General features: G+C 46.5%; 5 protein-coding genes across 5 annotated transcripts; 1 reads left to right on the plus strand and 4 right to left on the minus strand.

Moving 5' to 3' along the window:
- Window positions 1-589: 589 nt before the first annotated feature.
- On the minus strand, window positions 590-937 carry N7539_008802 (uncharacterized protein; the record flags this gene model as incomplete). The annotated part of the gene is made up of 2 exons (XM_056938397.1): window positions 590-870; window positions 898-937. The coding sequence occupies 2 exons, from the start codon at window positions 935-937 to the stop codon at window positions 590-592; spliced, it is 321 nt and encodes a 106-aa protein (XP_056786405.1).
- Window positions 938-1,179: 242 nt separating this feature from the next.
- Window positions 1,180-1,701, minus strand: N7539_008803 (uncharacterized protein; the record flags this gene model as incomplete). Its single annotated transcript, XM_056938398.1, has 1 exon — window positions 1,180-1,701. The coding sequence occupies one exon, from the start codon at window positions 1,699-1,701 to the stop codon at window positions 1,180-1,182; it is 522 nt and encodes a 173-aa protein (XP_056786406.1).
- A 2,301-nt stretch (window positions 1,702-4,002) lies between these two features.
- On the plus strand, window positions 4,003-4,748 carry N7539_008804 (uncharacterized protein; the record flags this gene model as incomplete). Its single annotated transcript, XM_056938399.1, has 2 exons — window positions 4,003-4,159; window positions 4,219-4,748. 2 exons carry the CDS (start codon window positions 4,003-4,005, stop codon window positions 4,746-4,748), a joined length of 687 nt encoding a protein of 228 aa, XP_056786407.1.
- Window positions 4,749-10,110: 5,362 nt separating this feature from the next.
- On the minus strand, window positions 10,111-10,743 carry N7539_008805 (uncharacterized protein; the record flags this gene model as incomplete). Its single annotated transcript, XM_056938400.1, has 1 exon — window positions 10,111-10,743. One exon carries the CDS (start codon window positions 10,741-10,743, stop codon window positions 10,111-10,113), a length of 633 nt encoding a protein of 210 aa, XP_056786408.1.
- An 11,128-nt stretch (window positions 10,744-21,871) lies between these two features.
- Window positions 21,872-24,655, minus strand: N7539_008806 (WD40 repeat domain-containing protein; the record flags this gene model as incomplete). Its single annotated transcript, XM_056938401.1, is given in 5 exon segments — window positions 21,872-22,510; window positions 22,728-22,764; window positions 22,778-23,542; window positions 23,588-24,166; window positions 24,214-24,655. 5 exon segments carry the CDS (start codon window positions 24,630-24,632, stop codon window positions 21,872-21,874), a joined length of 2,439 nt encoding a protein of 812 aa, XP_056786409.1. The 5' UTR covers window positions 24,633-24,655.
- Window positions 24,656-25,670: the final 1,015 nt, after the last annotated feature.

A 25,670-nucleotide genomic window follows, 5' to 3' on the forward strand; every position in this document is an offset into this window, starting at 1 on the left:
CTGTTTATATGGTCAGCTCTCATCGTTGTTATATGTCTTGCAGAGTCATACTTTTCAATATTGATGAGAGCCTTCCGGAAGGGCACAATTTCATCGTCCCAAGTATTCCCAGCCAATTCGACGGCAAGACGTCTTGTTTTTCCATGATCCAGATGGAATGCTTTCGCGAGCACAGGGTTCCGTCTCTCTGTCTCCATCAAGTGAAGCTGGAAAAGTGTAGATTTAAATATTTGTCGTTTAATTTGGACTTGTTGATCGGAGCCAAGGTCGTCGAAATTGTCCGGACGATCAAGAAGGATGGTTCCTTAATAATCCAACAGTGGAGATGGTTGCGCTTGAAGTAGAAGCGGGCCAGCCCACGAGCCCTGCCAATCAATAACTGCAGTAATACGGTTGTCATCAACAAAAAAGTTGGCCGAGTGAAGGTCGCCATGCCATAGAGTAGGACAACTAAGGCGGGCATCAATCTCCATGAGATTGGGGGCAATGCTTAGGTATTACCTGAGTAGATCGAGATGTGCGCGCGGGTCGTTTTGGGCTGTAGAGCTCAACATAATATCGTCGGCTGGCTTTGGAACAGCATACTTTGTTATCCAATCAACCTCGCGCCAACCAACACTCGATGCGAACTCCCCGGCACCTGACCCTTCAAGCAATTAGACGCCATAAACTTCACTGAGGGCAAATACCACCTACAAGGACCTCGTGATATATCCATTGTAGCACGCTCTTTTTTCCAGAAATCTCGCTGGACAGTAGGGCCAATAGTGAATTTCTTAGAGACCCGCTCTTTCAATTCAATAGGGACATCGCTCGTGAATTGAGCCGGTACCGCGCCATCTACCTCATCACTCGAGAAATATATGTTCCCTTAGCTAGAATTTAGAAAGTGAGCACGTAAAGGAACAAATAATGGCAACGTAGCAAAAGGACACATACTGCGAGATAGATACCGACAACAACTTTGTCTCTATAGCCACGATCTCTCTCACGATAGCTAGCTTTGAATCGGGAGTTAATTCATCCTATCGCGTTGCTAGTTGTTTTCCAGCAGCTTCTTCCATGAAGATATATTCTGAACCCACTGGATTTTGAGAGGTTGCACTCCATCCCAATATTCGAGGGACCGGTCTCTGGAGGATGTCTCGAGCCTTAAAATCGCATGAGTCATCTGGTCCTTCATATTTGCTGGGGGAAGAGACTCACAAACTCCATGGTAGCAACTTCAGAGGCAGTTGTGTAAAAGGGGGGCCCTGCATCTGGGTTGGGAATACGAGCCAAAATGGCTTTGCCATCATTCATCTGGAGGCGGAAAACTTTGTTGAAACCCCCTTCTGCCAGCTTTGTGATCGAGGCACAGCCATCCGAACCTGTTGCTTGAGATGCTAAGGTTTGAAGCTGGGCGACATTCAAGGCCTTATATCTGTCTCGGAGCTGCTGTTCTTCATCCCAGAGCCATCGCCCACTCGTATAGAAAAATAATTGTTCCATACCCAGATCATCCAGTGTCATCTTCTCCTCGCGGGTGGATATCGTGCGTACAAGCAGCGGTTTCCGAACTTTGCGACCGGTCTCGCTGGCCAAGAATAGTGAGAATGACGGGGCGACAAGTACGGGTCGTCGTGGTAGAAAAATGGAGGCTGGAAGGTATTTAAGTCGTTGCAGTGTCGAAAGAACCGAATATTGTCTCACTGGAGTCATCGCTGGTCGTTGGTAGTGTGGTGGAAACGAAGGAGCTAAGCAAGCAAGTTGCTGGAGCATGCGGGTACGACAGTTGTAGTCTATAGTCATTCTCGAAATTGCCTTGACCAGTGCACTCTTTAGCTTTCTTTCTCGGCCCCACTGCCAAGCCTTTAGCGCGGCTCATCTATTGGGGCCACCCCATTAAACTGCGGTCCGTGTGATCTTCCCGAGCTTGTAGACGTTCAAAACGTGGGCCCTTCCTTCAACTTGATGCGTCCAGTCCAATAGATGGTCTGCGCTAAGGCCTTTGCGGCGGGGCCGAGGAAGACGGTCTCAGTGTATATTGGTCAAGGCGATTTCGAGAATGACCGTATGATATGAATATTAGGATGAGACTCTCTTGTGACCAGTCTGCAGCATATGAAAGACGGATGTAGTGTTTTCTCTTCTTTAATAACACCAACCTAGATTAAGTGGTAGCATCATCTAGGACTTATTTATATTTAGGATATCCATATATATGGTCTATTTGGCTTCTATAAGTTCTGCAAGGATAAGAGCGGCCACTTTGATTAAGATACGAATAGGTCTGTATATGACATGTGCAACAGATCGATCACGGAAAGCTATAGAGTACTTGAATGGATTCTGATGTAGTTAACCCTTACTCTCTCGACTCCCTCTAATTCGGCTGGTTGTAGCAGTTTCTCTCTATAGGGGGTCTACGAGCCCTTGCTTTAATCATGACTGCTCTAATTCTGGGCTTTACTCACCCTGTGATCATTTTGATATCGAGTTAATACCGAATTACAACCGAAGCCCTTGGCTGCGCGGTGCTGAAGGTAAGATGTTAATGACCCCGTGTGTTACGGGTAGTACAGGGAGGATCGAATCAGGTTCACCACATGAAAACAGACGCTCATCTATATATACCCCATTCGAGTTTCAAGGTGTTGAATGTTATCGTCAAACAATTTTGTGAAATGCCGGATGTAATTAAGAACATGAAACCCAATAACCATTAGTACGATATGATGCCGCTCATCGGCTCCCACATGTGACTACCTCATCAGCAATATCGGTATATGAAGGCAACCCTGATGTTTCTTCCTCGAAGCTATAGATGGTTTGGAATCGGAATAGGGGTTGAGGTAGGGCGGACTGGGTGGTGACCGCAGATGAGAAGGGAAGGGCGCCCATGTCTTACTATCCTTCTCTTCCGGCACGGTATTCACAAAACGAAGTATTAGATTTATTTTGAGGGCTTGAGGCTTCAAGCTTCAGTATCGGTCTTCGAGGTAGAGACAAGAGTTTCCAGTATCATGCCACTGGGGTCTTTGTCTTTCATGTGATTTGTTCGAGCGGGTGAATCTAAGTGCACTCAGCCCAACCCCGCCACCCACTAAACCCGTATATAACAAGATCATTTGACATATTCATCAGACTCAGATATACATTCTCATTCGTCAATTGGAATAATGCCTTACAGTTCTCCCAGCACAGGTACTTTTCGGCTTTGACTTATAGATCTCTTTCAAACCGGCATATTGCTCGAGATGATTCTGAGTCAGGATTCCGGCATGAGATGAACTGTCTCCATTTGTTCCATTTGATCATGACTGAAATATATATAGAGCTCATCGGAGTCGAGTCGGACGATCACGCACTATACGCTGAATTTCTTCTGTCACAGTTCAAAACTAACTCACCGCGAACTTCATCCAATCTCTCTTAGACTGCTGATCAAAGTGCCTGCTCATATTGATCTATGATCCGTTGAACCTCTCTCCAGGTGTCTGCTTATTCTTTCTAGAATCAACTTTGCCGTACGATGAGTTCCTTTCTTTCTGTAAGAAAGAATCCGGGTGAAGAAAACTCCGCATATTCTACGAAGCGTTGGGTACTTTCGCACTCTTCGTCCGGGAGTGGGTTCTTTGATAGGATACCCGAGAGAGAGGTTGCTCCCTACGTTCATGGCAAAGCCGATAAAATATCAATACATAAAACTGTGTTGAATAGCAAGACCCAGAAGGAGCTCAGCAAGTGGGCTTCTGCTATGATCAGGCAGATTGAACCTATGAAAAGATCCATCTTTCCGTACCGCTCACGCAAAATAAAGCCGGGACTTTCTGACTCGTCCAGGCCTGGATGGTGGCCTACATCTGTTCCGTACAAACCGCCCAGCGCTCTTTCCAAACATGGTATGCCCTCTCTCGATAAAGCTAGTCCGCTATGAGATTGTATATCGCAAATCATGATGATATTGACCGTTGAGATTCAGATTGTGTCGAGCTTCTCATCCATTTGGCTCAGAGTGGTATGAACGGGACTAGTGCAGACGATCTCCAGAAAGCCGCGCTGGAAATAAGACCCAACCGCACAAGCCCCCGTAAGGTTGAAAGAACCAGGTGGGGTCTCTTGAACGACAGTTCATGGGCGCATCAGCAGGGGGAGACCTCCAAATGCCACTACGCCTGTACGTTCGCCTAGGTTCAGGGGTCGGGAACTAATAGATAAACTACTAACAGATGGTAGGCACCTCGGATTCAGTCCATCCGGCAAGAACGCAATTTCACCCCCGTTTAAATCACAGCGAGGAAAATCTCGATCACCAACTCACCCGATCAGAGGAAATGAGTAACCTTGACTCAAATCTCAATGCGATTGACACAGGAGGGCCTTTTGGTGAAATCGGATGTCTTGAAACCCCTTCGATGGGTGACTTCACCCTTTTCACTTCAAATACGAGCGACTTCTCAACATATTCACCCTCTACGCTACAGATCCAAGGATTCTCGGCTAGTCTGTTGACATCTCACCTTTGCGGATCTGATGCTCACTGGCAAAGCGAAGATTACCGCGGTGATGATAGCACACCACGGTACTATTCAGGTAATCCACATTACCCTGTGGATAGCCCTATTTCCAGGCAAGATACTAGCTACCTGGCCGTGGGTTCTTCGCCTCAAGTCTTCGCCGAAATGCCGATGACCGGGCAATGGCCCTCAAACTACGATGACTACTCAATTGGCCTGCATTCGGATTCGTTGTTCTGTCCATACTAGAACTTCCACACCCCCCGTTCATTCCACGAGCCGCTAATCCCGGCCTAAGGCATACGATTTCAAAACACAGGTCAAGGGTTAGTTATATATCCCAATGATCATCAACCCTCAATGAGGCGCGAACAACAACAGCTTCTCTTGCCCATTATGGTACTACCCTTTTGTTTTCTGAAATCGTAGATTTATTTTCATAAAACCCGTAGCGCGCTTGATGTCACTATTAGCCTGGATTGACGTTCGTAGATACTAGCAAAAGGGAGTCTGTAATCTAGAAGGCTAGGACCTGGTCGGAAACCTCGTTGAATCAATAGGAAAAAGGTAGATCAAAAGGCGAACCGGCAACAGACGTAACTAACTAGTAGGTAGAATTTGTTTATAGACCTGGCTACTCCCATAACATCAGCGCACGATCCTTGCAACGATATCCATTATCGAGACAGTTGGTTCCGCACATGCCGGCCTATGCCCCCGCCCGTCCCACATTCGTTTGTGTAGGAAGGCAACGCGCCTCGACCTTCTGAGATTACAGGCTCGTATATTAGTCGTCAATATCTAGTAGCTGGTCATCCAATACGATCAAGAAAATGGCCTACGACAGATAAAAATATGGATACTATGGATACTAAAGTTGGATGGGATACCAAGGAATCAGGAGAAGGCGTCGACAAATACCGAGGGGAATATAGAAAGATAGGGCTTACACAGCGATACGATCTCGAAACATAATGACTCAGGTCCCCGTGACCAGAAAAAATATGTCCTTGAGTGCTTTGGATTATTTTCTTTTGTTCGGGCTCAGAGCGAGAAGTGGATTAAAAATAGTCAACTTTGTAAGGGACCTGGGTTCACTAGCACATTTTCACAATATCATGCGTGTTTCAATCAACTTGGATATCGATGAGCTTCAATGGCATCAGTAATAGGCTGATCATCAGTCTTCCCGAATTCTTAGCACGGCGGCTAGCGTAGCGTAGAAGAACAAACGTTTGTTGAGGATATGAATATTTTATGGTTGCTCTGGTGGTGGCCCCAGATGTGCTTGTGAGACCGGCCCTGTTGTCTCTCTTCTATTGTGCACAGAAAGCTCTTGAAATCTCAGTCGCAGGTGTTTAACATGGGAATCTCATTTCAGCAACAACACAGTACAACACAGTACTCTGTGAACTCTTTCAGCATCTGTGGTGATGGAATGGAGTCATATTTACAATGCTCGTCTCCTCTCTTTAGACGGCGATGGCATTTGAACCTTTTGAGGATCAAAGTCGGGGCTTCAATCCCGGTAATATGCCTTCTTCCCCAGTCTCTCTCGGACTTTCTGGCATTCGGTAGCTTCAACCGGGTATCAACGGATTTCTCTCAGCGCTATTATTCGTAACGCTGTCAACTAAACACGATCTCGAAAAAACCAATCGACCAATAAATTGGAAACTGGCTGGTCGCGTATTGTCAAAGCAGCGAAATGATAAAAAGCTTCTCTCGAGACCAACGATCTCGCATTGCCGGGCGTCGCTTGGTTAAAGAGAGAGATAAAGGAAATGTACACATGGAGGAAATTGCTCGGCGAGCGAGACGCACCGTTCGGTGCTGAATACGGCCCTCTGGACTGTTCAATTCTGTGCGACTCGTTTACAAGCTACCCCGATCTTGGCTGGGTATCCTCTGACCAAAAACAAGCTTAGTCTCAACTGCTACATACCTATATGTCCATCACGGGTCAGGGTCCTTCAAGCACGCTGGCCAATTTCATTAAAGAGACTGCGATTATACTTTCCCTCTCACGGCTCACGGCGAGGAGATTAATTTCCAGATTTACCACGGTCAAGTCTCCGCAGAGCGGGCGCTTTATTATGAATCCCCTCAAATATAAATCCGTCATGTTTATCGAGGCAAGTCTATCATCGGATCAACCCTCAATTTTCGTTGATAATTCCTGTCCTCCACGTTCCAATAGACTCTTTGAGAGCGATGACAGAAAGGGCTCCCGGCGCGAATGATATCTGAGACCTGACCTAGACTGGTCCTCACTGACGGGTCAAACCAAAATGACCAAGGGATACGGCTCGCAGTCTTCCAGTCAAAAATTATGATAGGACATTCCATCCCAAAGATTAGTCAATTAAGACAATAAGAAATTCTGGACTGTTATGGTGAGAAAAGAATAGAAACAAAACAATCATCTTTTAAAATAATTTGGGTGACAAACAACCCCAGGCACGCGCTGAGCTCTTTCTTCGGGGCACTCCGTTAGCTAAGTAAAACTGCTCATCACACCTGGGCCTTCCTTGGATGCCGCTGCCTGACTCGCGTCTAAAGTCGTTCGAGCGCCCGGTTACCACGGAACGGAATCGAATGGTCAAGGAACTGAAATTGTGGGCGGCTTGGCGGATGAAAGGGATTGACTATTCCCGAAGCCGGACACCCGCATGTCAGTGAGGGCGGTGTGAGAAGAACAAAGACAGCTTTGGACTTTGGTGGCCAGAACTCACAAGGTTACCCTCCAACCCCAACGGTGCCTGGCTTAGCCTCTGCAATCCTGCCTTCTTGGCATCTGACCTTGCCGTGCTCGTACAAAAGAGGAACCTGATTCATAAGCTGCTGGAACAGTTCCCATCATGGGCCTTCGGTCTACGAAAAGGGCATGACATGCATTTTGATATCACAAAGTCCTTCAAATCCCCTGCTTAATCTGGCAGGTTACAGCCGGTCATAATCTCTTCAATTATGTGAGGACGAAAAATCTGTTCAACGAATTTGGTCCCAGCGGTCTCTTCGCAGTTGCCCAGGGATACGATAAGATCGTTGAGTTCTGGCTCGAAAGGCAGGAAGACAGCTTAAAGATAGTCCATAAATATTTCGGGACTGCCCTTTGGTTCGTAAGTGCTTTTGGGAATAAAAGATGTTTCACACCTGTTGGAGGTGCCGCGCGGATGTTAATTGTGGTAGTTCTCTTTGGTACGCTTATCGCGAGCCCTGATTGGCTTACGATGCCATCATTCTTTCTCCTTTCTCTCCCTTATCACTCCTGCTACTACTACTACTACTACTATAGTCAAAAGTTCAAAAACAATAGCAACAACAACAAAGAAATCATCTCCAATAATCTGCCTGCCTGTAGGGCTCGCTGGTTTAACTCAAGTGCACCTTTGACTATGTAAGTGAGATCATATATCCTGGTTTTGGGCGCCGATCCTTGGCCCTGAGGCCCCCGAGTCCTGACTATTAGTAGCCAAGGAGGTGAGAATGACGCTAAAGAGCCATACAAAGAAGCCTGGACACGAGCTACTGCGGACAAGGGAAGGGAAGGGACTGTTTTCGATCACGAACTTTTGGAAGTTGGCTGGGTAGATTTGGAGATCTCTAGCGCCGTAACTGTTCAGATAATTTGGCTAGACTATTCTGCTGCCACGGACCCACAAGCCCACATTAGCTACGGTCTCTCCCTCTTTCCTCCTCCTACCCATCAAGCTGCGGTTCACCGTTCTCTTTTCCCCTTGTAGAGGATTTTTACGAAAAGCCACCCATGGGCAGTAGGCGAGGCGACCCCCTTTCCCCCTTCCCTCTACGGTAGGTATTTTACTCAGCTACATAAGCCTTTTTGACATATGTCACACAAAAATCATAGCACGTCAACATCAGGAAGTACAGTACTGGTGAGAACCGTTGTCCTGGGATGGTGACAGTTGGGCCCGCTGATTACACAGACCAAAGGACGGTCCAATGGAGATAGTGTTGATCGCGCGGAACATGTTGTCAAGGCGATGCGGCAGGCCACGGACGGCCCCTGTATAGCCGCCAAAAGCCTGTGGGCTGTGGCCCCATCATAAATGTGTGGGCCCACGGACGACCTCATGACCAGCTCCAAGAGGCAAAGGTACCCTGAAGGTTGGTGCCTGGACGAAAGTAGGGAGCGGGGGAGGCTCGCCCACATCCCTTTGGTTCTTAAGGGGAGCAAACAATCTTGGTGATCTGCCGGCAACGGGAAGCCGGGTGGCGGATCATCTCGGTTTCAGCTGCTCGGTCGCGACGCATGCGACGGGCCTGCCCTTCTCACAGTCATATAGCTACTCATGCCTCGGCGCCGTTCTTTCACCACCCCATCCATCCCTTCACCATCCATCTTGAGGCTGAATCTTCTCCTCTTATCGAGAGTGATCCAGTAGTCCACTTGGCTCACTTCGGGAGATATATCTCGTTTTTCCAATGTACCACGAATAGACGTAGAGCAATTAGTACTAAAAAACCATTGAAAAACTAACAAGAAACTTAACCAAAAAATGGCAAAAATCAATGAAAAGTAATAAAAAGGCGAAAAGAGACACAGGGTAGCCGAAAGCGTATACCACTTAAAATTGGCCCTCTTTGGAGACAAGGGGAAAATTACGAAGAGGAGGCAGAGCCTAGCTGCTATCCGCTGATTGGCGGATAGAAGATGGAGCGGCCAAGGTATGGTCAAATTGCGTTCCGTCTCCAGATCTAGCGCTAGTAGGCCGAGACCATTTGCTGCCCCAACCCGGTTTCCCTTGATTTAGGATCTCCATTCATTTGACCTGTCATATTCCCCTTCTATCACGACAATCATTACAGATTCAATTTGGCGGTTCGGCGATCCGACCTGCATGCCGTTAACCCAGAATGAGTGCCACTCGTCACTTCGTATTCAGTGACTTCTCTCCATGACTGATCGGTGGCTTATGATCTCATTTGCTTCGGTGAAATAAAGTGCGCCGGACCCAGGCCGAGTTTCGAATCATACGGTGCTTTACTTGATAGTACAATTCACTTAACAGAAAGGGTCGTCTTACGTCTGTCTCATGAACCTAGCGTTTTGTAAAACATTGACCATTTCATCGATTTGGCGACCCTGCATAGGGTGATACGATTGAAGAGAAAAAAGAGTGCTCAACAGAACAGCAGGAGGTCGACTTGTCACTTGGTGAACTTGAAATAGCTAAAATCAACGTTCTGAATTTCGAATATTTTCGATGTTGCTAGGCACTCCGATCGCTGAAAAATCTATCTAAATCAACTGGGACCACGCCTCCAGTGAGCTCGCTTGGTTGGCCCACTACAACATCTCCTAGTCGGATATCAGCCTTGGTGCTTCGTATCCCGCCACCGATAGCACAAGACAAAAGAGGCTGGCTGGAAAACTAGATGACAAGTGAGTCACACAAGTCGCGGCTGATGTACCGCCGTACGCAAAGGGCGCTCAGCCAACGACGACAATATCATGTTCCCCGATTCTTCCATAGATATATTCGTTTCGATTGGTCGGCGGGGACGGCAAAGGCGGGTGTATTTCATCCAGCATCAGTTTTACAGCCGTGGCCTCCACTGGGAAGGCACAGACAGACCCAGCCGATCAGTTATCCGTCATCAGAAAAGGACGGGATTTCGAAAGTGGGCTCCTCCTGCCACGACTGGAAGCCTCCAATTCAATGACTTTGAGGAAGCAAGTGTCATTCTCGGCTGCGAGGCCATCACATGGTCTCGGGACATCCTCGAGACTAAAATCGGTGTCCGGGATTGCAAAAGCGTATTGAGCGACATTACCCACATGATCTGTAATAGTTCCCAGGATTTCACCACCTCGAAGAATGTCCATACTGACACCAGCCTCGAAGTCATTGTCGGATATCCTGCCAATGTCTGTGCCTTTCGAGGCGTTAGCCCCGTCGTCAACATTCACCGTATCACTCTTCGTATTATCGAAGCGAAGAGTCAAGAGCATCGGCCCATGTGAATGTGCCGCAATGTGCCGGGCGAGAGCCCTCGAGCGATCTTTATTTTGAGCTCCACGATGATGAGGACTGACGCCGTCTGAGACAGAAGAGATGTCGAAATGATTGGCTCGGGGGTTCAGGGAAACAGCGGTAATTAGCGGAGGAAGACTAGAGGCAATTCTACTGCATGGGCCCTCTCTTGTCCGATGAGACCTGTTTCCACTATCCATGTTCGAGCCTTTGGCGGTAATCGTCGTATCAATTGTCTGCATTGTAAATCATTTTCCTTCAATAAGGGCATCTGGTCGTCCTTGGCTTCACAAGCTCCGACGAGAGCCTTGACAAGTTGCTCCTGCTCTTCTTAGGACAAGGTGACTGTGTTGCTCCCGAATCCCTGCTGTCGGGAGCGAAACCTCGCGACAGGCGCATCATAAATGCGCCGCTCCACAAAGCAACCACTGTACGTGGCCGTAAGCTCAATATTTTCTGTATTTCTGGAGTGCTCCAAAGTCGGATGCTGAAATTGTGGGGCAAGTCAGCGTCGGCCTTGCAGGCAGGAGTGAACACGAGCATACAGTAAGAGGTGGCAATTCTCATCAAACTCCATAACAAAAAACATGCTGCTAGACAGAGATTACGCCCTTCATGCGTCCTTCCTGACGCATTCGTCGGAAGAGACATGTATAATTTGAACTGTGGTTGTAACTTGTAACACGAGAAACAAGTTCACTGGATCATTTTGCTCTAATGTAGGGCTAGTTAGTCAAATTTGTACTGCGGTAATCATAAGCGAGCCGTACACCCCAAACACCACAGTAAATGCCATATTTCACAACTTGATGTTTCAACGCTCGAGACTTGATATTGAATCTTCGGATATCCTGGCACTTAATATGTCAATCCACACATCTCTATCATGCATAGAAGTATTTACAGTAAGTATTTACAGTCAACAAAATGTTGGTATATATCCCCGTCGGTCGCTGCTAGCGTATTTTTGGTAATGCATGTAAAAAATTATCCATTATACATCTCAGTTAAGCCATTCTGCTTCTTACGCTAGGTGAATCTATCATATTGAGAATAAGGTAAAAACAACTTTTCGTTGTTGATATACAATGGTCTGAAAAATCGCATTCTGTATGGTGTTTCGAGGTGGCCAGATCGGCCGGGAATTACGTTAATCATGCAGGCCTTCCAATTCATCACGCTATCCTGTAATACGCAGAACACCCTATGGGAGGTATAGTTGGCCGGGTTCCCACCATCACTAATCTACCCAACAACCCCAAGAGGGTACCGCGTTTACCCGCGTTCACTTTACAGCTTTGCAGAATGATTCGGAAAGAGCACAATTTCGAGGGAGCACGGTTTGGGAAGCGTATATCTCATTCCGCCTATGGCGTCAGTGTTGCCCTTACTGTTGCGTACGAGGTTCTGTAGGCTGGGGAAACGTTGGCCAAATGGTGCACAATTGTGCCCTTTCGGTTGCTTGCAAAACCGGTGGGCTATTTCCCCCTAATTTTATGTTCTCAACATTTGCTATCTGATTAAATCCAGCAACCACCAATTCATTATTCGCTTCTTACCACTATTGCTTCAGTTTATTTGACACGAGACAATCTCATCAAAAAATTTGTATGCTTTTCAGCCCATAACTGCTAGAGCTTGACTTTTGAATTTTCAAATCGCTCCTAGCCATCATAAGACTGATGAACATATTTGAGAGGGGGCATGCCTCCATTCGTCGCTGGCTTGGACTTCTTCCTCAATTTTGAATCCCTCGAACTTAATACCTTCCACTGCTCAACCAGAATTATATTTCCATTATCGATCATCTACTGTTCTTGACAGACATACGGGCCTATCATTTGCATGTTACACTGCTCCACTTGTGACCCATGTTGACAACTTCCCGTCTCCGGCGCTAATCAGTCAGAGAAGATCGCGCCTTCCCAAGTCTGCCCAAAGCAAGACAACTTGTCACCTTTGAACAATATAACTCCGTCTGTTATTCAATTGTCAGCACAACCAACAAATTCTTCCAGTGAGTTATATATGTGATATAGAGACTATACATACCCATGTTGATTGATGTCAACTGATTACCAGGTTTGCAAGTTGCTTGAAGCATTGGCAGCCTGGCCAGGTCATCACCCATGTCACACGAGCCCATAAACCCACCACTATGTATGGACGGTATATTAGAAGACTTAGCCCCCGGTGATAGATCAAGTCATTACGTACTTCTCTCGCGCGGTCAACTGTCCATTATCATTTGCGAAGCAGTTAGTCATCGAAATGTAGCCTTGCTGCTGTTTAGTACCATCGCAGTAGCAGGACATTGTTCCATCATTGCTAGCCGTACACAGGTTCCAGTCAAGCTGGCAGTTGGGTTCGGTTGTGGTGGGGCCAGCACGGGAGAGTAAGACGTTTAGAGCGAGCAGTGTAATAAAGATCAAGGGCATTTCTAATAGTATACGTGCAGCGGTGCAGCTTTTGAGGATCTGCAAATAGCGAATTAATCGACAATCGCTAGATTTAGAATGATGGAATGTAGGTTACAAGAGGAGCTTATATAGTACGAACTATAGCACTCTGTTTTTTCTCGTCCCAATTCTGGCCTTCGGGAGGCCCTCCATAATCAATTTCACCACCCTCTGCTTTCACCGGCTTCTTTCAACCCCAAATTCCTACCGAACCAGCTCAGAGTAGGCTGTGTTGCGTCACGTCAGCCATTTGGTTCTACGGAGAGATGCAATTGCAAATTGCACGGTTTATTTGAGATGCTGCGGCTTCATCTTAGACAACAGCGTGGTGAACCAATGTCATTATGAAAGGTGTTCGCTTCAACGGCTCCTCCGGAATCACCAGACCACCGGCCCAGTCGACCTAGCTTAGCCGTTTAATTGTGTTCTGTTCTTAGATTTGAACTGTAGAACAGCCATCATTTGATATCGTCATAGTAGTGAATATTTTTGCATGTGGACCACATTGTTGCGATTCAAATCCACGTTGGCATACTGTACTTTGATTCCTAGTCCGGATGAGCTGAGTCACTTCGGCTCCAACGTCACTTAATTAATCTTACTCGAGTACGGTGGAAAATGCCTATCCATACTTTTGTTCTGAAAATCATGGAATTTGGTGACGTGATTGTCTAGCTCGTCCATGTACAACTGTATGGTCTTAGTCCGTGGGAAGCAAAAATAATATAGTCAAGGTCCATCGCTGATTTCAGAGTGCAATTTATTTCAGAGGGCCGAAAGTTTTACAAAATTTGGGAGAGATTAAAAGACCGGCTCACTGGCTCCTAGAGGAACTTCCTCGTATATCGAAGTCAGCACTGTGTATTCACAGATAACATAAAGAGCTATGTCTGCTACCATTGAGTGTGCACTATTTCTCAATAGTTACGAAGATCGCAAGTCACTGTGATGTCACCAGATCAAGTCTATACCACTTCGAACCCCAAGCTTAAGATTTCAGGTTCAGCGACTTGTCTCCGCGGCGAAAGAACACGAGCCGCTTTTTGTCAGCTATGCCCTCATCATGCCCTCATCATACCCTCATGGGTAGGGTAACTTTAAATAGTATAGTGGGTTTCGAGAGACGGTTCGAGAAGGAATCTCTACGTGTGAGTGGTGAAACTGATTTCGATCCTTCCTGTACTCACTCTCTTCACCTCCAATTTGATAAAAGCACACCCGATCATCTTCACACAATACTTGATACCCTGAATTTGGGGTCCACTGAGCCTACTGTGCCCAGCGCCAGTCGTTTGACCTTGCCAGGAATATATGGGTTTGGCTTAAGTGACGGCTCTTCCTGGATAACCTATAATCGATCAAACCTGTTGTGATTGCCTCCAGAGTATCGGCCATTCAACCCTTCTTCATTTTGTATATTTACAGTCGCAATTGGTTGTTCATGAGGTCGTGTCATATCCCTCGCACTCTCAGAACACAATCTCCTGTCTAGGGTATAAATAGCATTTACGTCAAATTCAACCTAACGACCATTCCTCTTTACCAAATCCTCACTAGCCATTGAACACTCTTGCGTAATTGTTCAGTAGTTAGATATACCCCGGCTCTCACTGGTGATTTACAGCCTTCCTCACCAAAGTGTGGCCAGGGCAATGAACGATCTGTGCTAACGTCTTAGCAGTGGGGCCGGAAGAGAGAGTGTGGGTATGTACCGGTCAAGCCGATTTCGAGAACGACTGTATACATATTTGCTCCTTTTTCTCTCATTGCTGCGCATAGCCTGCGGCAGGCCTAGTCATCCCCTAACAAATCATTCCCAGTGCCGCGATCGGTCAACACACCGAGCGATATCAGCTAGCCATTCTATCAGAATGTGATGGTGCAGTGAGTCTGGAAATTTAAATATATAGTTTTATCATCGCCTACAGATCTATGAACATGCAAATGAATGATCGGCTATATACTTCATAAGCATGCTCAAAGGTAGGCACTATAGCCGAGCTTTCTATGGTAGCAATACGTGATGTGACCGAAAGGTGGTTGAGGGCATCGTTGCCCCATAGCGGCGGTTGAAAGCAACTATGATTATAAACATTATGGCTTTATGGGTATCGTGTTGCTCTGGGTACTTGAGGTACTCCGTATATAACTTTCGATACCAGTAATCCATAGATTTCTCCTAAGCGAAGAAATAAGGATGCCTCTTGACATGAAACATAAATACCATAAGCTCATCGGAATCAGATGCATCGGCGTTTGCACGTTTTGGCTAGTGGCTCATGATTCTCAGAGTTCTTGCACTTTGCCGTTTGACAAGTGAATTGCGTGTCACCTCCGTCTGCGAAAAAAGGAGGCGGAGCGGAGGGAAGCTGAAGATATAACATCTGCGCGAGTGTCATAGGGAACCCACTGATGGAACGAGTACCTTTCTCATGTTCAAACAGGCTGATGTGGATAGGTGTATCTAGGCCGGATATCATAACGGAGCAGCGAGTGATCCCATTTGAGGGATTTCTCTGTATACTTTATTTTTCTTTCCTACCACAACATACGCACCCTGTAAGTACCCACAAAGCGCCTTTGAGATTGCATTATCCTCAGGCCACCGGGATTGAGATGTCTGTTTTGCGTGGAACTGGCCATCCCGAGGATCATAAGCTGGTATTTGAGAAAGTGCGCAAAAGAAGCACGAGGCTACCGTTGCCAGTGCAAGTCGTCGTGAATCCGCTCTTACTTCCGATGTTCTCATGTGGTGGATTATCTGCTCTTCGATTCTCTCGAGTATGCACGAGTCGTCCCAGGAAAATGATGGTCTTGAGAGATATGGGTCTATTGGATATTGTTTTAGATCCCTCTCCCTCTTATCGACGGTATTCAAGAATTTCTCATACATATGGCTGGCGTCAATCGCACATCTTACACATACTATGAGCCGTTGAATCCAGCGAGGGGTGAAGATCTTTGCTATTTTGCTTTTGACGGAGAGACCCGATTCTCGAAACCGACCGGTACCGAAGTTAGCGCAAAGATCTAGCATCCGGGTATCCAGTCGTGAAAGAGCATTGACTTCCATCATACCTATTCATGCTGGGCAATTAGCTACAAAGATTCCATCCAAGCTCTGTATGTGCGGACAGTTCTTATCGAGTTTTGTTTTCTCTCGCTTGTAGGGTAGTGGCTCGAAAAGGAAAGGGGTAGTGCAGCTTGTTACGACTCTAAATCTTTTTAGCGCAGCTTATTTTGTGAAGGAGATAACATCGACAGCATTGAATTCAATACTGGCAGGGATCACACGTACGCTTACCATAAAGGTTGGTCAAACCCAGCCAGTAGCGAGCCTTTATTCTGCTTCCCAATATAATGGACATCCGCATAGGAACGGTATAAGCATAGATAACCGTCGAACGTTGTTGATGTAATTCCCATGTACATCGATCCACAACGGTCATCCAGCGTCACATTTCGCAGCACGTTAGCGCCGAATTGGGTCTGTAGAATGTCAGCCAGAACATTAACATCGTACAAGGCACCTGTCTTGAGAAATTTGGCCATAGAAAGTATTCTCTTCCAAAGACACCGATCTCTTTTGAACACCTTGGCGGCAGTTGCCCAAAACGAGTCGATGCATTATGCTACGGGCTATTGCATCGCACCCAAAGCCACACTATATATAGATCCTAGACAACTATGTGAGTGTCCATTCTCTCATTCAGCAACGCCCAGCAACATCGTAAACATACCTACACTCGTACCAATAATAATACCATAGTAATGATGGGGTAATAGTACGCCAGGCAGCAGATGCTTAAGTTCACGGATGGCGACCAGCGACGTAAATACATATACTCCACCGCCATCGAAAGTCGCTACTCGATATTCAGCTTGCTGTGGTCGTAAGCGCTGTTTCCACAGACAGGACATTTCCGGAAGCGAGCTAGGGTGGGACAGTAGTGCTGTAGTTCATTTGTGATACCGGAGTATCGCCAGGCACATCGCTCACATATTCCGTGGCCACAAGGGAAACGGACCGAGCATGGCATATCCCACGGACAAAGGCAACACAATGATTCGACACCTATTTGGTTCAGGGCTTATAGCCAACCATTTTGGTCGACGCCACCCATCATCTTTTGGATGGCCGGGAAGAACTCTGGCGATGGCTGATAGAGCTCGCTACCACGGCATTCCGCGACAGTACGCCAAGCGTCTCTACACATCGGGTCATAGATGGCGGAAAAACTATCGTCATTTAAAATGGCTATGAGCAACATCTTTGTAGAGGGCAATACTTACAAAGAAAACTATATAATCTGTGTACCTTAAGGGAGCATGGATATATCACTTAAAAACATCTTCGCAAATATTGGCGAAAGCAACGCTTCGCACTCTTTGTCACGTGAGACGACACATAGCCACTTTCCAAGCCCATTATATTGCAGTGGTTCTTTACCTGGCCAGAATCGCCTCCTGGATACCTTTGGATACCAAGGTCCGCTATTTAAGTGTGCCGAAGCTGCTTCTGATGAAATCGGCGGGCTACACGACGCGACTGACTCGTCAATCAGATATTCTTCGTAAAGGAATACTGTCTCTTCTGAGGTCCATAAAAATTTCAAGATATTCCTTTTGAATCCGCGAGCGTTGGCACTGATTTTGTATGAACTACAGTGGTCTTGTTCGATTACACCTGGTGTCGGAACCTTGCTTAGATTGGAATTCGTAGCATCAGAGGTCACGGCTGATCCATGTTCGTCAAGTGATAGAGCTTCTACATCTGAAGTTTGTGCCTCGGTCCACGTTACGCCAGTAGTAGCTTCTCGCAGGCGCGGTTTCTGGCTAAAATCCATTCGATTGTTCGTGTAAGATGAGGACGTCTTATGACTAGTCCGGGGACTTATTGATGTTCTGATCCCGGAATGCGAGACCGGAGACACGGGACTAGGAACCCTATCAACCGAATTTGACACATGTCCGCCATCCAGTGAAGTTTGTATGTATAGAATTTGTGCCGCGCGCCATGTGGCATTATTGCTGTCAGCTAACGCACCTGCCTGATCTACAACTTCCGCCGGAAGTGGTGAGTCCGAGCTAATATCCATCGAATCAAACGGATAAGGGAAGTACGCCTCATCAATTGTTGGTTTAGCGGCAGCGGAACAGCGGACTGAGTGAGCAGGGGATTCATGCACAGAAGATGACTCAACGTTGATTTGAGGGCCGGTCTGAACAGTAGGTTCCAGTTCACTTCTATTGGTACACCTGTCAAAATCTACGTCAAGCTCACTTGTGGAAGAGTTGTCTTGTTTTTCAATATTGATCGCGTTGGGTTGAGCGACTTTGAAATCACCGTGGGGCCAATGTGCCCCGTGTCCACCCACGCGTTTCGTGGAAACCTGGCAGTATCGGGCCCTGGAGACTGCATATCACTTCCAGGAGCAATTTCAGGAGGTATCAGACTAGGTGGGTGGCAAAAATCCAGGAAGAATCGACTTTCTTCAAATTGCTATCATTTTCAGCTTCCACATGGGGTGATTTCCAGTTACTCGCGTTGCTTTGGGGCTGATGACTGCGAATATGCGTCTGTGCGGAGCCTGACAGTTCTGGCGAGAATCTTCGATCTAGTGGAAACAAATCAGTGGTCGCATCGTGATGCGAAGTTTCTTTGTCCAATAGTGTTGTATCAGTCTGAATGGAAAAACCCAAGTTCGTATGAAGAGTTAGCGGATCCGTGATTGAATCGTCAGTCTTTGTACGGAGGATGAATCTTACACCGTTTCATGCACAGGAACTTCGTCTTGATCCGAAGGTTCACACTGACCTAGCATGTTCTCTGAGCCCACGTAATCGCTACGTATGTCTGTCGAAAGTTTTGGAACCTGTCGAGTCTCGGTCTCAGGGATCTCATCCGCGGAATAGTCTAGTATAGATATCTGGTCATCCTGGCCATTACCCGAATGGCGGACCGAATTCCCACCGCTTTCTCTTGCATGAGTAGTGCTTGGATGCGTATTGAGCTAGCTGGCAATTTGGGGGGACTCGTTCTGGTGATGAGATTCGAGTTTTCGTAGTGAGTTGTTGGGCTCACTTGTGGAGTGTTGCGTCAGTCGATTTCCTGCGGCTTGTCCGCGCGGAACCTCAGCGTACTGGGAAGAGCAGAAGGGATCGCCAAAGAACGCTCGATATATACACGCAAGTTATACAAGCGTATTACAACTAGCAAACTGGTCAAATCTTTCACTTGAATCGGTGCCAATAGTTCCAGCAACGTCGAAAAAAAGGTGCTGCCGCGCGGTCTCCGTTTTATCTGCGTTTCAACTTCGCTCCGCTTTTGGTCTCGTGGGGGGGGGGGGTGTGAAAGCCAAAGCCGATCGAGTTATACTTTAACGTATAAAAGTCTGGCCTCGCGCTCGACACGAACGTCACTATCCAAGGCTTCCATTCTTAAGCATCAGAAAGACTTCTCCGCTTTTTCATAATATGCCAGAGCCAGAAAAAAAATCCACATGGGCGTCTCACGCTTCCCACATGCGGAAGCCACCTTCACCGGCCCCTGCTTTACCTAAGGAGCATCCTGAACCTGAAACAGTTGCTATTCCAAAGGAGAAGAACGAACATGGATCTTTTTGTACATTCATTTCCAACCTCTGTTGCGCAAAGCTCAAAACTTCTCAAGCGCTTTGAGAGAATAAGTGAGCGGTCTGACCGTATTTCTACGCCGTCTTGTGACTCGACTTTATTAACGTACTCTCTTATCTTGAGTCTCACTTGGAGGGTGCAAGAAGATCGATACGTCTGTCTCTTGGCCCGCTGAGGGACTTGTCTTACTAAACAAAAACAACCAGAGGTGCTATGTGAAACTTGAGGGGCCCAGTTTTTTACCAAATCGGTCGAAGCGCCAAAATCACGCCTAGGTGATGGAATAGTGGGTATCGACCAACTTGATAGAAATCGATTCAAAAGAGTTAAACATAAGATCTGTGTGAAAACTACCGTCCACCCTAGTGTCTTCGCCCTATGACCTCTGGCCCTGATGGGTCTGTCAACTCAATATCATGGCAGTATCATGGCATGAAATGAGGATAGCTTTGACTGATCATTGCGGTTTCACGCTGATATAGCTATATGGATAATTTAAGTCATGCAAAAATCCCATCGAGTTTCTTGAGGACCCCCCCACTTTTCCATTCTGGACGATAACGCAATAACTTGTTAATGGGGTATCCAATGAGCGACTCGAGCGATGCGGTCGCAGACAATCCAATCCCAGTTGAATTAGGGAACCTATGAATATCAGCACTAAGATTCAGAATTGACTTAATTTCCTGAGCTTGCCAACTTTCGACTTCTCCGATTTATAGTCGCAAAAATATTCGTGAGTGCCCTTTTCACCAAGATAGATCCCGATTTACAATCTGAAGGGATGTGAGTGAAGTTGTACAACAGTGAATGTGTAACCAGTCTTGGTAACCTATGATTTTTTTAAAAAATAGCATTAGTAGGCGAGTCAAGTATACCGACTACTGTATCGAACGTCATAACGTGAGAAGGGCGCAGTCATTCGCGCGCATATCAAGCGACAGCGTATCGTGTATATGCAGGGTACTGTAGAGACTTGAGAGACACATCTTCTGTGGCACAGAATACTGATCTCTTGGGTACATGGCGATGACCGAAGACGTATGAATGCTGACTGGCTCTGGTAATTCAGACTGACAATTTCCCTTGCTTATCTGGGCTGCCCTTCCACATCGCGCAGGTCCGCCATGGCAAAAAGTGAGTAGTGACTCATTGGGTACTATAGCACATCTGAAGTCTAGACTGTGCCCTTTCAAGTCTGCATCCAGCCTATGTAGATGATTTGGTGCTCATCGAAGGAAATTTAGCGATCGCGTACCCCTTGACTCGAGCGATTCAACCGATTTGACTCTGCTGAATGTTTCCGTACCTGAACAATCTGACACCAGCGGGTGGAGGAAAGATCAGGATAAAGTCACTACCAAGCGTCTGAAAATCTACACAAAAGGCAGTTTTAGCAAAACTTTACAAAAACTTTACTGTACCCACTTTTCTGACCGACAAATCCATTTTAGGCCATGCTCGAATTTTCAGGCGAAATCAGGCAATAATCCCGCTGGTAAGAAGAATTTGTAGATATCGATCTACAGGAAGGAAAAAGAGGAAGGTCAAACATAACTTGATTGGTGAAAAAGGAATGGGAAGGAAGAGAGGCTATCTAATGTGTGGGTCCCTCGGTGGTTAGTCGGCAGAATCATCCAAACAAGAAGATGGTAACCGATCGTATCAGCTGGCTCTGATCATGTGATATACAAACCTCGGAGTGTTCGAACTTCGAAGCTTCATATCGGATACTCTGTTAAACAGAGAGCTTAACCTACTTCTTTAAGTTACTTTAGATTATTATAGATTCTGGAAAGCTTATTTAATAATTCCTTAGATAGTTATTACTACTCTAATCTCTGCAGAAATAAAAACAATTTAAGACTTTTACACTATACTACTATACTAAGCTTTTACTTAAAAGGTTTTAACTAAGTTTTACCCGAGCTCGTACACCTCTAGGTACAGACAAGTGCAAACCCAGCTTCACCAATTTGCACACATTTGTTAATTCTGTGCCCCACTGATAAGACTCTAGCCTGAATACTGAGTGCTGTTTAGCGGGGTATGGTATGTACTCTTCTTTCCCCCTGGCGTAGAACCTTCCAGGTCTTGTCACTGACTCAGCCATGATATAGTGGCAAACCGATCTGAGCCTTGTGGAGCTTGGATGGCACATTCCATTGAAACGGAGGTGCCGTATACATTCTACTTTTCTCCCAGGCCCTTCTTTTACAAAGAAATAAGAAATGAGAGGAAGAAATGAATGGAAATTATTGTTTAATGGCGACTGCTATAGACGAAATCGTATGAAAGAAACACGCCTTGATGCGTGTCCTAAGGCAAGTGAATCCCCATTAATAGCGGAACACGTAGGCCGAAAGTCAGGAGGAAGCCAGAGTACATTTTTGCCGCTCATGTTTATCCACCGTCCTTGCTCAATGAAGATCTCCCGATTCTTATGGGTTGAATTAGAAGCGAGATTTTCGTGCCCGGATTGAACATTAAGGGTGCCTAACTTGGTGATTAGATATGAACCGTCTTGAAAAAAGTCGAGTTCGTTGATGATTCCCTTAGTGGTCAAGGTCTCTTGCAGGCCGCCCGTCGCCGTGTCCCAGAGCCGCACGGTGTGATCGTCAGAGCCGAACGCCAGCAGCCGGCCGTCGGGCGAGAAGGCCACCGAGTGAACCGAGCCCGAATGCCCCTCGAGAGTCTGTAATTCTGCACTCCACTTTTCATTGACTTGTGAGAACTGGCATATCCAACTTGGAAGCTCCGATATGAACTCTCTACAAATTATTGTCGTTCGAGGTGTAAAGACTGGCCCTAGATAATAAATTTGGAGCGGTGCTTCGTCGGCTATCTGGCGGTTTTTCAGAACAAAGCGTATTCCATCGTGCAGATAATTCGATATTACAGACTTATCGTCGCCCTATGGCTATTAGTGTGAGTCTAAAATAGCTGTGTTCAATTTTACTTACTTGTATTAGCGTGTGGAGGAGATCAAGCATGCCTACCACGCAGACAGTTCGAATGAAAGTTTATGAGTCCTTCTGAAGCTTTTCTGGAACTGGCGTACAACAGCCAATGCAGAAAATGCTTCTGGAGGAATAGCAGCACATCTTCTATCCCGAAAGAAAGATCCTGACTTTGTTCGAAATGGTGTATCCAGTAGCGACAAGAGTACTGTAATTCCGACGGTAGATATTGGCGGATATGTTTGGGGTCAATGTCTGCCCTACACGCTCCAGGGTCTGCGAGATTACAGATATCTTTCTCTAGATGACTATGCATCGTTTTGAGACAGGACTTAGCAATGTCTTTGTGCTTTCTTCGCTCATCCACAAAAAACGTGCTGCTTGACCGGACCAAAAAATCCCGAAACGATAGATGCATAATTCTAACAGGCTGATCTCGGTCACCGGGAATACTCATAACAGAGCGGAATAAATCCAATTGATTGCTGATCTGGTCTGTTCCTATCCCAAGAAACATTGACAGTGAATTAATAGAAAGTGGAACAGCAAGAAGGATGATAACACCGACTATTTCCTGGAAGTCGCTCAGGAGCTGCTTCTGCTCCGATTCATCACACTCTTGATCGCCGAGAAGTCGTGTCAGAATTAGCAGGTATGTCTTGTCCATTCTCGACACGTATTTAGCTTGGTCCGTAAGAAGCTCTGCAAGGCGCAATTTAGGTTCCCACTTTGAATTTCCGATGTAACGGCATACGGTTGCAGCCGAAATAAACAATGGAACGGACATAGTGACCAATTTCTGTATAACGTCATCGCCGGGCCAGTGTTCAGAAATATTCCTGTCGTGTTTGATCTTCGTAAATTGATGTTGTAGGAATAAGTGTATATCGTGTTCTGTTACTTCTTCGGATATCTCATGAAGAGCTAGGTCCTGATATTCATGATCCGCGATGTCGGAAAAGCCGAGGTTGATTGGGAGTTCAGGCCTACTAGTCAAGAAGATCCGAAGGCGAACCGCTTTTGCCTGCTACAGAAGAGGCAGTAATCGAATTATGTTTCGGATATCTTGATCATGTTCACACTCGCCCAAGGCATCGATCGCTATCATAGCGGGTTGAGGTTGTCGATCAAGTTGGTCAAGGTTGAGCAGCGGTTGAAGGAGTAGTTTCTCAAACTGCTCACTGAGCGACTTTGATGCAATGTCAGGGTCACCTCGGAGTGCCTTTTGCACGCCAGACCTCAGCCCAGAAATCCTGAGCATTAGTTGCCTTGTTAGTGGAGGAAAATACTTCTTCGCGTTCCCTCGGTCTACTTCACCCCTCTTAAAGAAGAAGCTAGCACCTAGATAATTGGTGTTCTTAAGCAACCTTGCCACAATCCGAGATATTATGGATCTTCCTGTCCCAGCCATTCCCTTTAACCAGAAAACGCATTTTTGGGACGGCGATATAGCCCAGTCCATTATCTGATAGAGGAGCTCGGTCCGAGTGCCTTGGAGACTTTGGACTTCGTCTCGATCGGAGAATAACTCAAAACCTGCCTTTATCGCACCTTCCAACTTCACAAAATCCATATCCTGAGCGACGCTGACCATAAGAACACTATGTATTCTGTGAGTCAATTTAAATTTTCATATAATCGTGCTCGATAAACGTACGTCTGATCCACCTGTAAAGATAAGAGGAATGAAGATTTATGTCTCCCGAGGTTCTGAATAACGCCTTCCATCTCTACGCGCTTCAGGGGCCACCTTAAGGCTCGCAATCCCACTTTCCTCATCAGCTTTTTTTTCTTTCCCGGATCAAATGTGGCTTCTAAGGCTCGGAGGTCGCAGAGGCAATCGGTCACATTGCTGACTAGTCGTGAGGAGGTTGGTAGAACCTTTCCTTCGTTGCTTCGGAGGAATTTATGCAGGTCTTGGAGTGTCCCTTGGAGGCCTGTAATCGCCTGTTGCAAGGTGGAAATTTCGTGCCGCGCATACTTCACCTCTTGAATGTAGCCTCCGCAAAGCTTCACGAGGCTTCCAGTCAATTGAATAACCGCGATAACACTCGCCGCTGAGGAAAGAGGATCCATTTGACGGGGCACGGCATGAAAACCTATATTCAACGTAGATAGGAACGATGGCAACTCATGTGAAAAAATTCGGGTTCAGGATTTGGTTGGGCTTTTCAGGCGAGATAAAAAGCAAAGAGAGGTAAGTTGGGTGCCAGGCGTGAGGCTGTGATCTGAAATGCGTCTCACGGGTAATTGGACTTACTAATCATACGTTTCCTTGCAGGAAGGATAAGACTAAGGATGCAAGGAGACTTGTTCGAAAGAAAGGAGGATATCATTCATTCAGGAAATACCCCGACTTAATTCTACCATACTCGAGAGAACATCGACAGCGTCTGTCTAGTGGGTACAGTAAGTAATGAATGTATATGATGAGATACGGCTACGGTAGGGGTAGCAGTATCGATGTGTGAGAGGGATGAGGAGTGAGATTGCTGAGGGGGAGAGATTCTACCTAAGCTATGGACTGTGGTGAGTGGCAGAATCACATGCCATGCAAACAGTATAGAGGGCCATTTAAATACACCCATTTCTTCACCTACCGCCTTGTCGGTGGGGCCCGGAAAGAAAGTGAGAGTGTAAATTGGTGAAGCTGGTTTTGCAGGTGTCTGTAAGCTAAGCCCACGACTTATAATTAATTTACTAATAGCTGGCAGGAATGCGGGAGGTTAAGTTATGAGCTGGGACGGGACAGCTACGGTGTCCTTAGGTTGTCCACCTCGCTAGGACCGAAACGGTAAGATTAATTTGGGCATTTACAGTGACGGGTCATAGGTTTGAGCACCCCCTAGCCCCACATCTCCTACACCGCTCGCCATACAGCCTACCGCCTGCCATATACGCGTTGTAGAAAACACGCTAGAGCGCGTGTGCCAGGAAGAGTGTAGAGATCATCTAGATCAGTGGAAATAATACGTAGAAATCAATTCCTACCTACCTACCAACCTACCTACCAACCTACCTACCTACCAACCTACCTACCAACCTACCCACCTACCAACCTACCCACCTACCTACCCACCTAGGCATGGGTCGGTCTAAAGAGCTTACACCTCA

The sequence above is a fragment of the Penicillium diatomitis genome, assembly GCF_028827545.1.
Source record: "Penicillium diatomitis strain IBT 30728 chromosome Unknown utg000014l_segment0_segment0, whole genome shotgun sequence".
Lineage (NCBI taxonomy): Eukaryota > Fungi > Ascomycota > Eurotiomycetes > Eurotiales > Aspergillaceae > Penicillium > Penicillium diatomitis.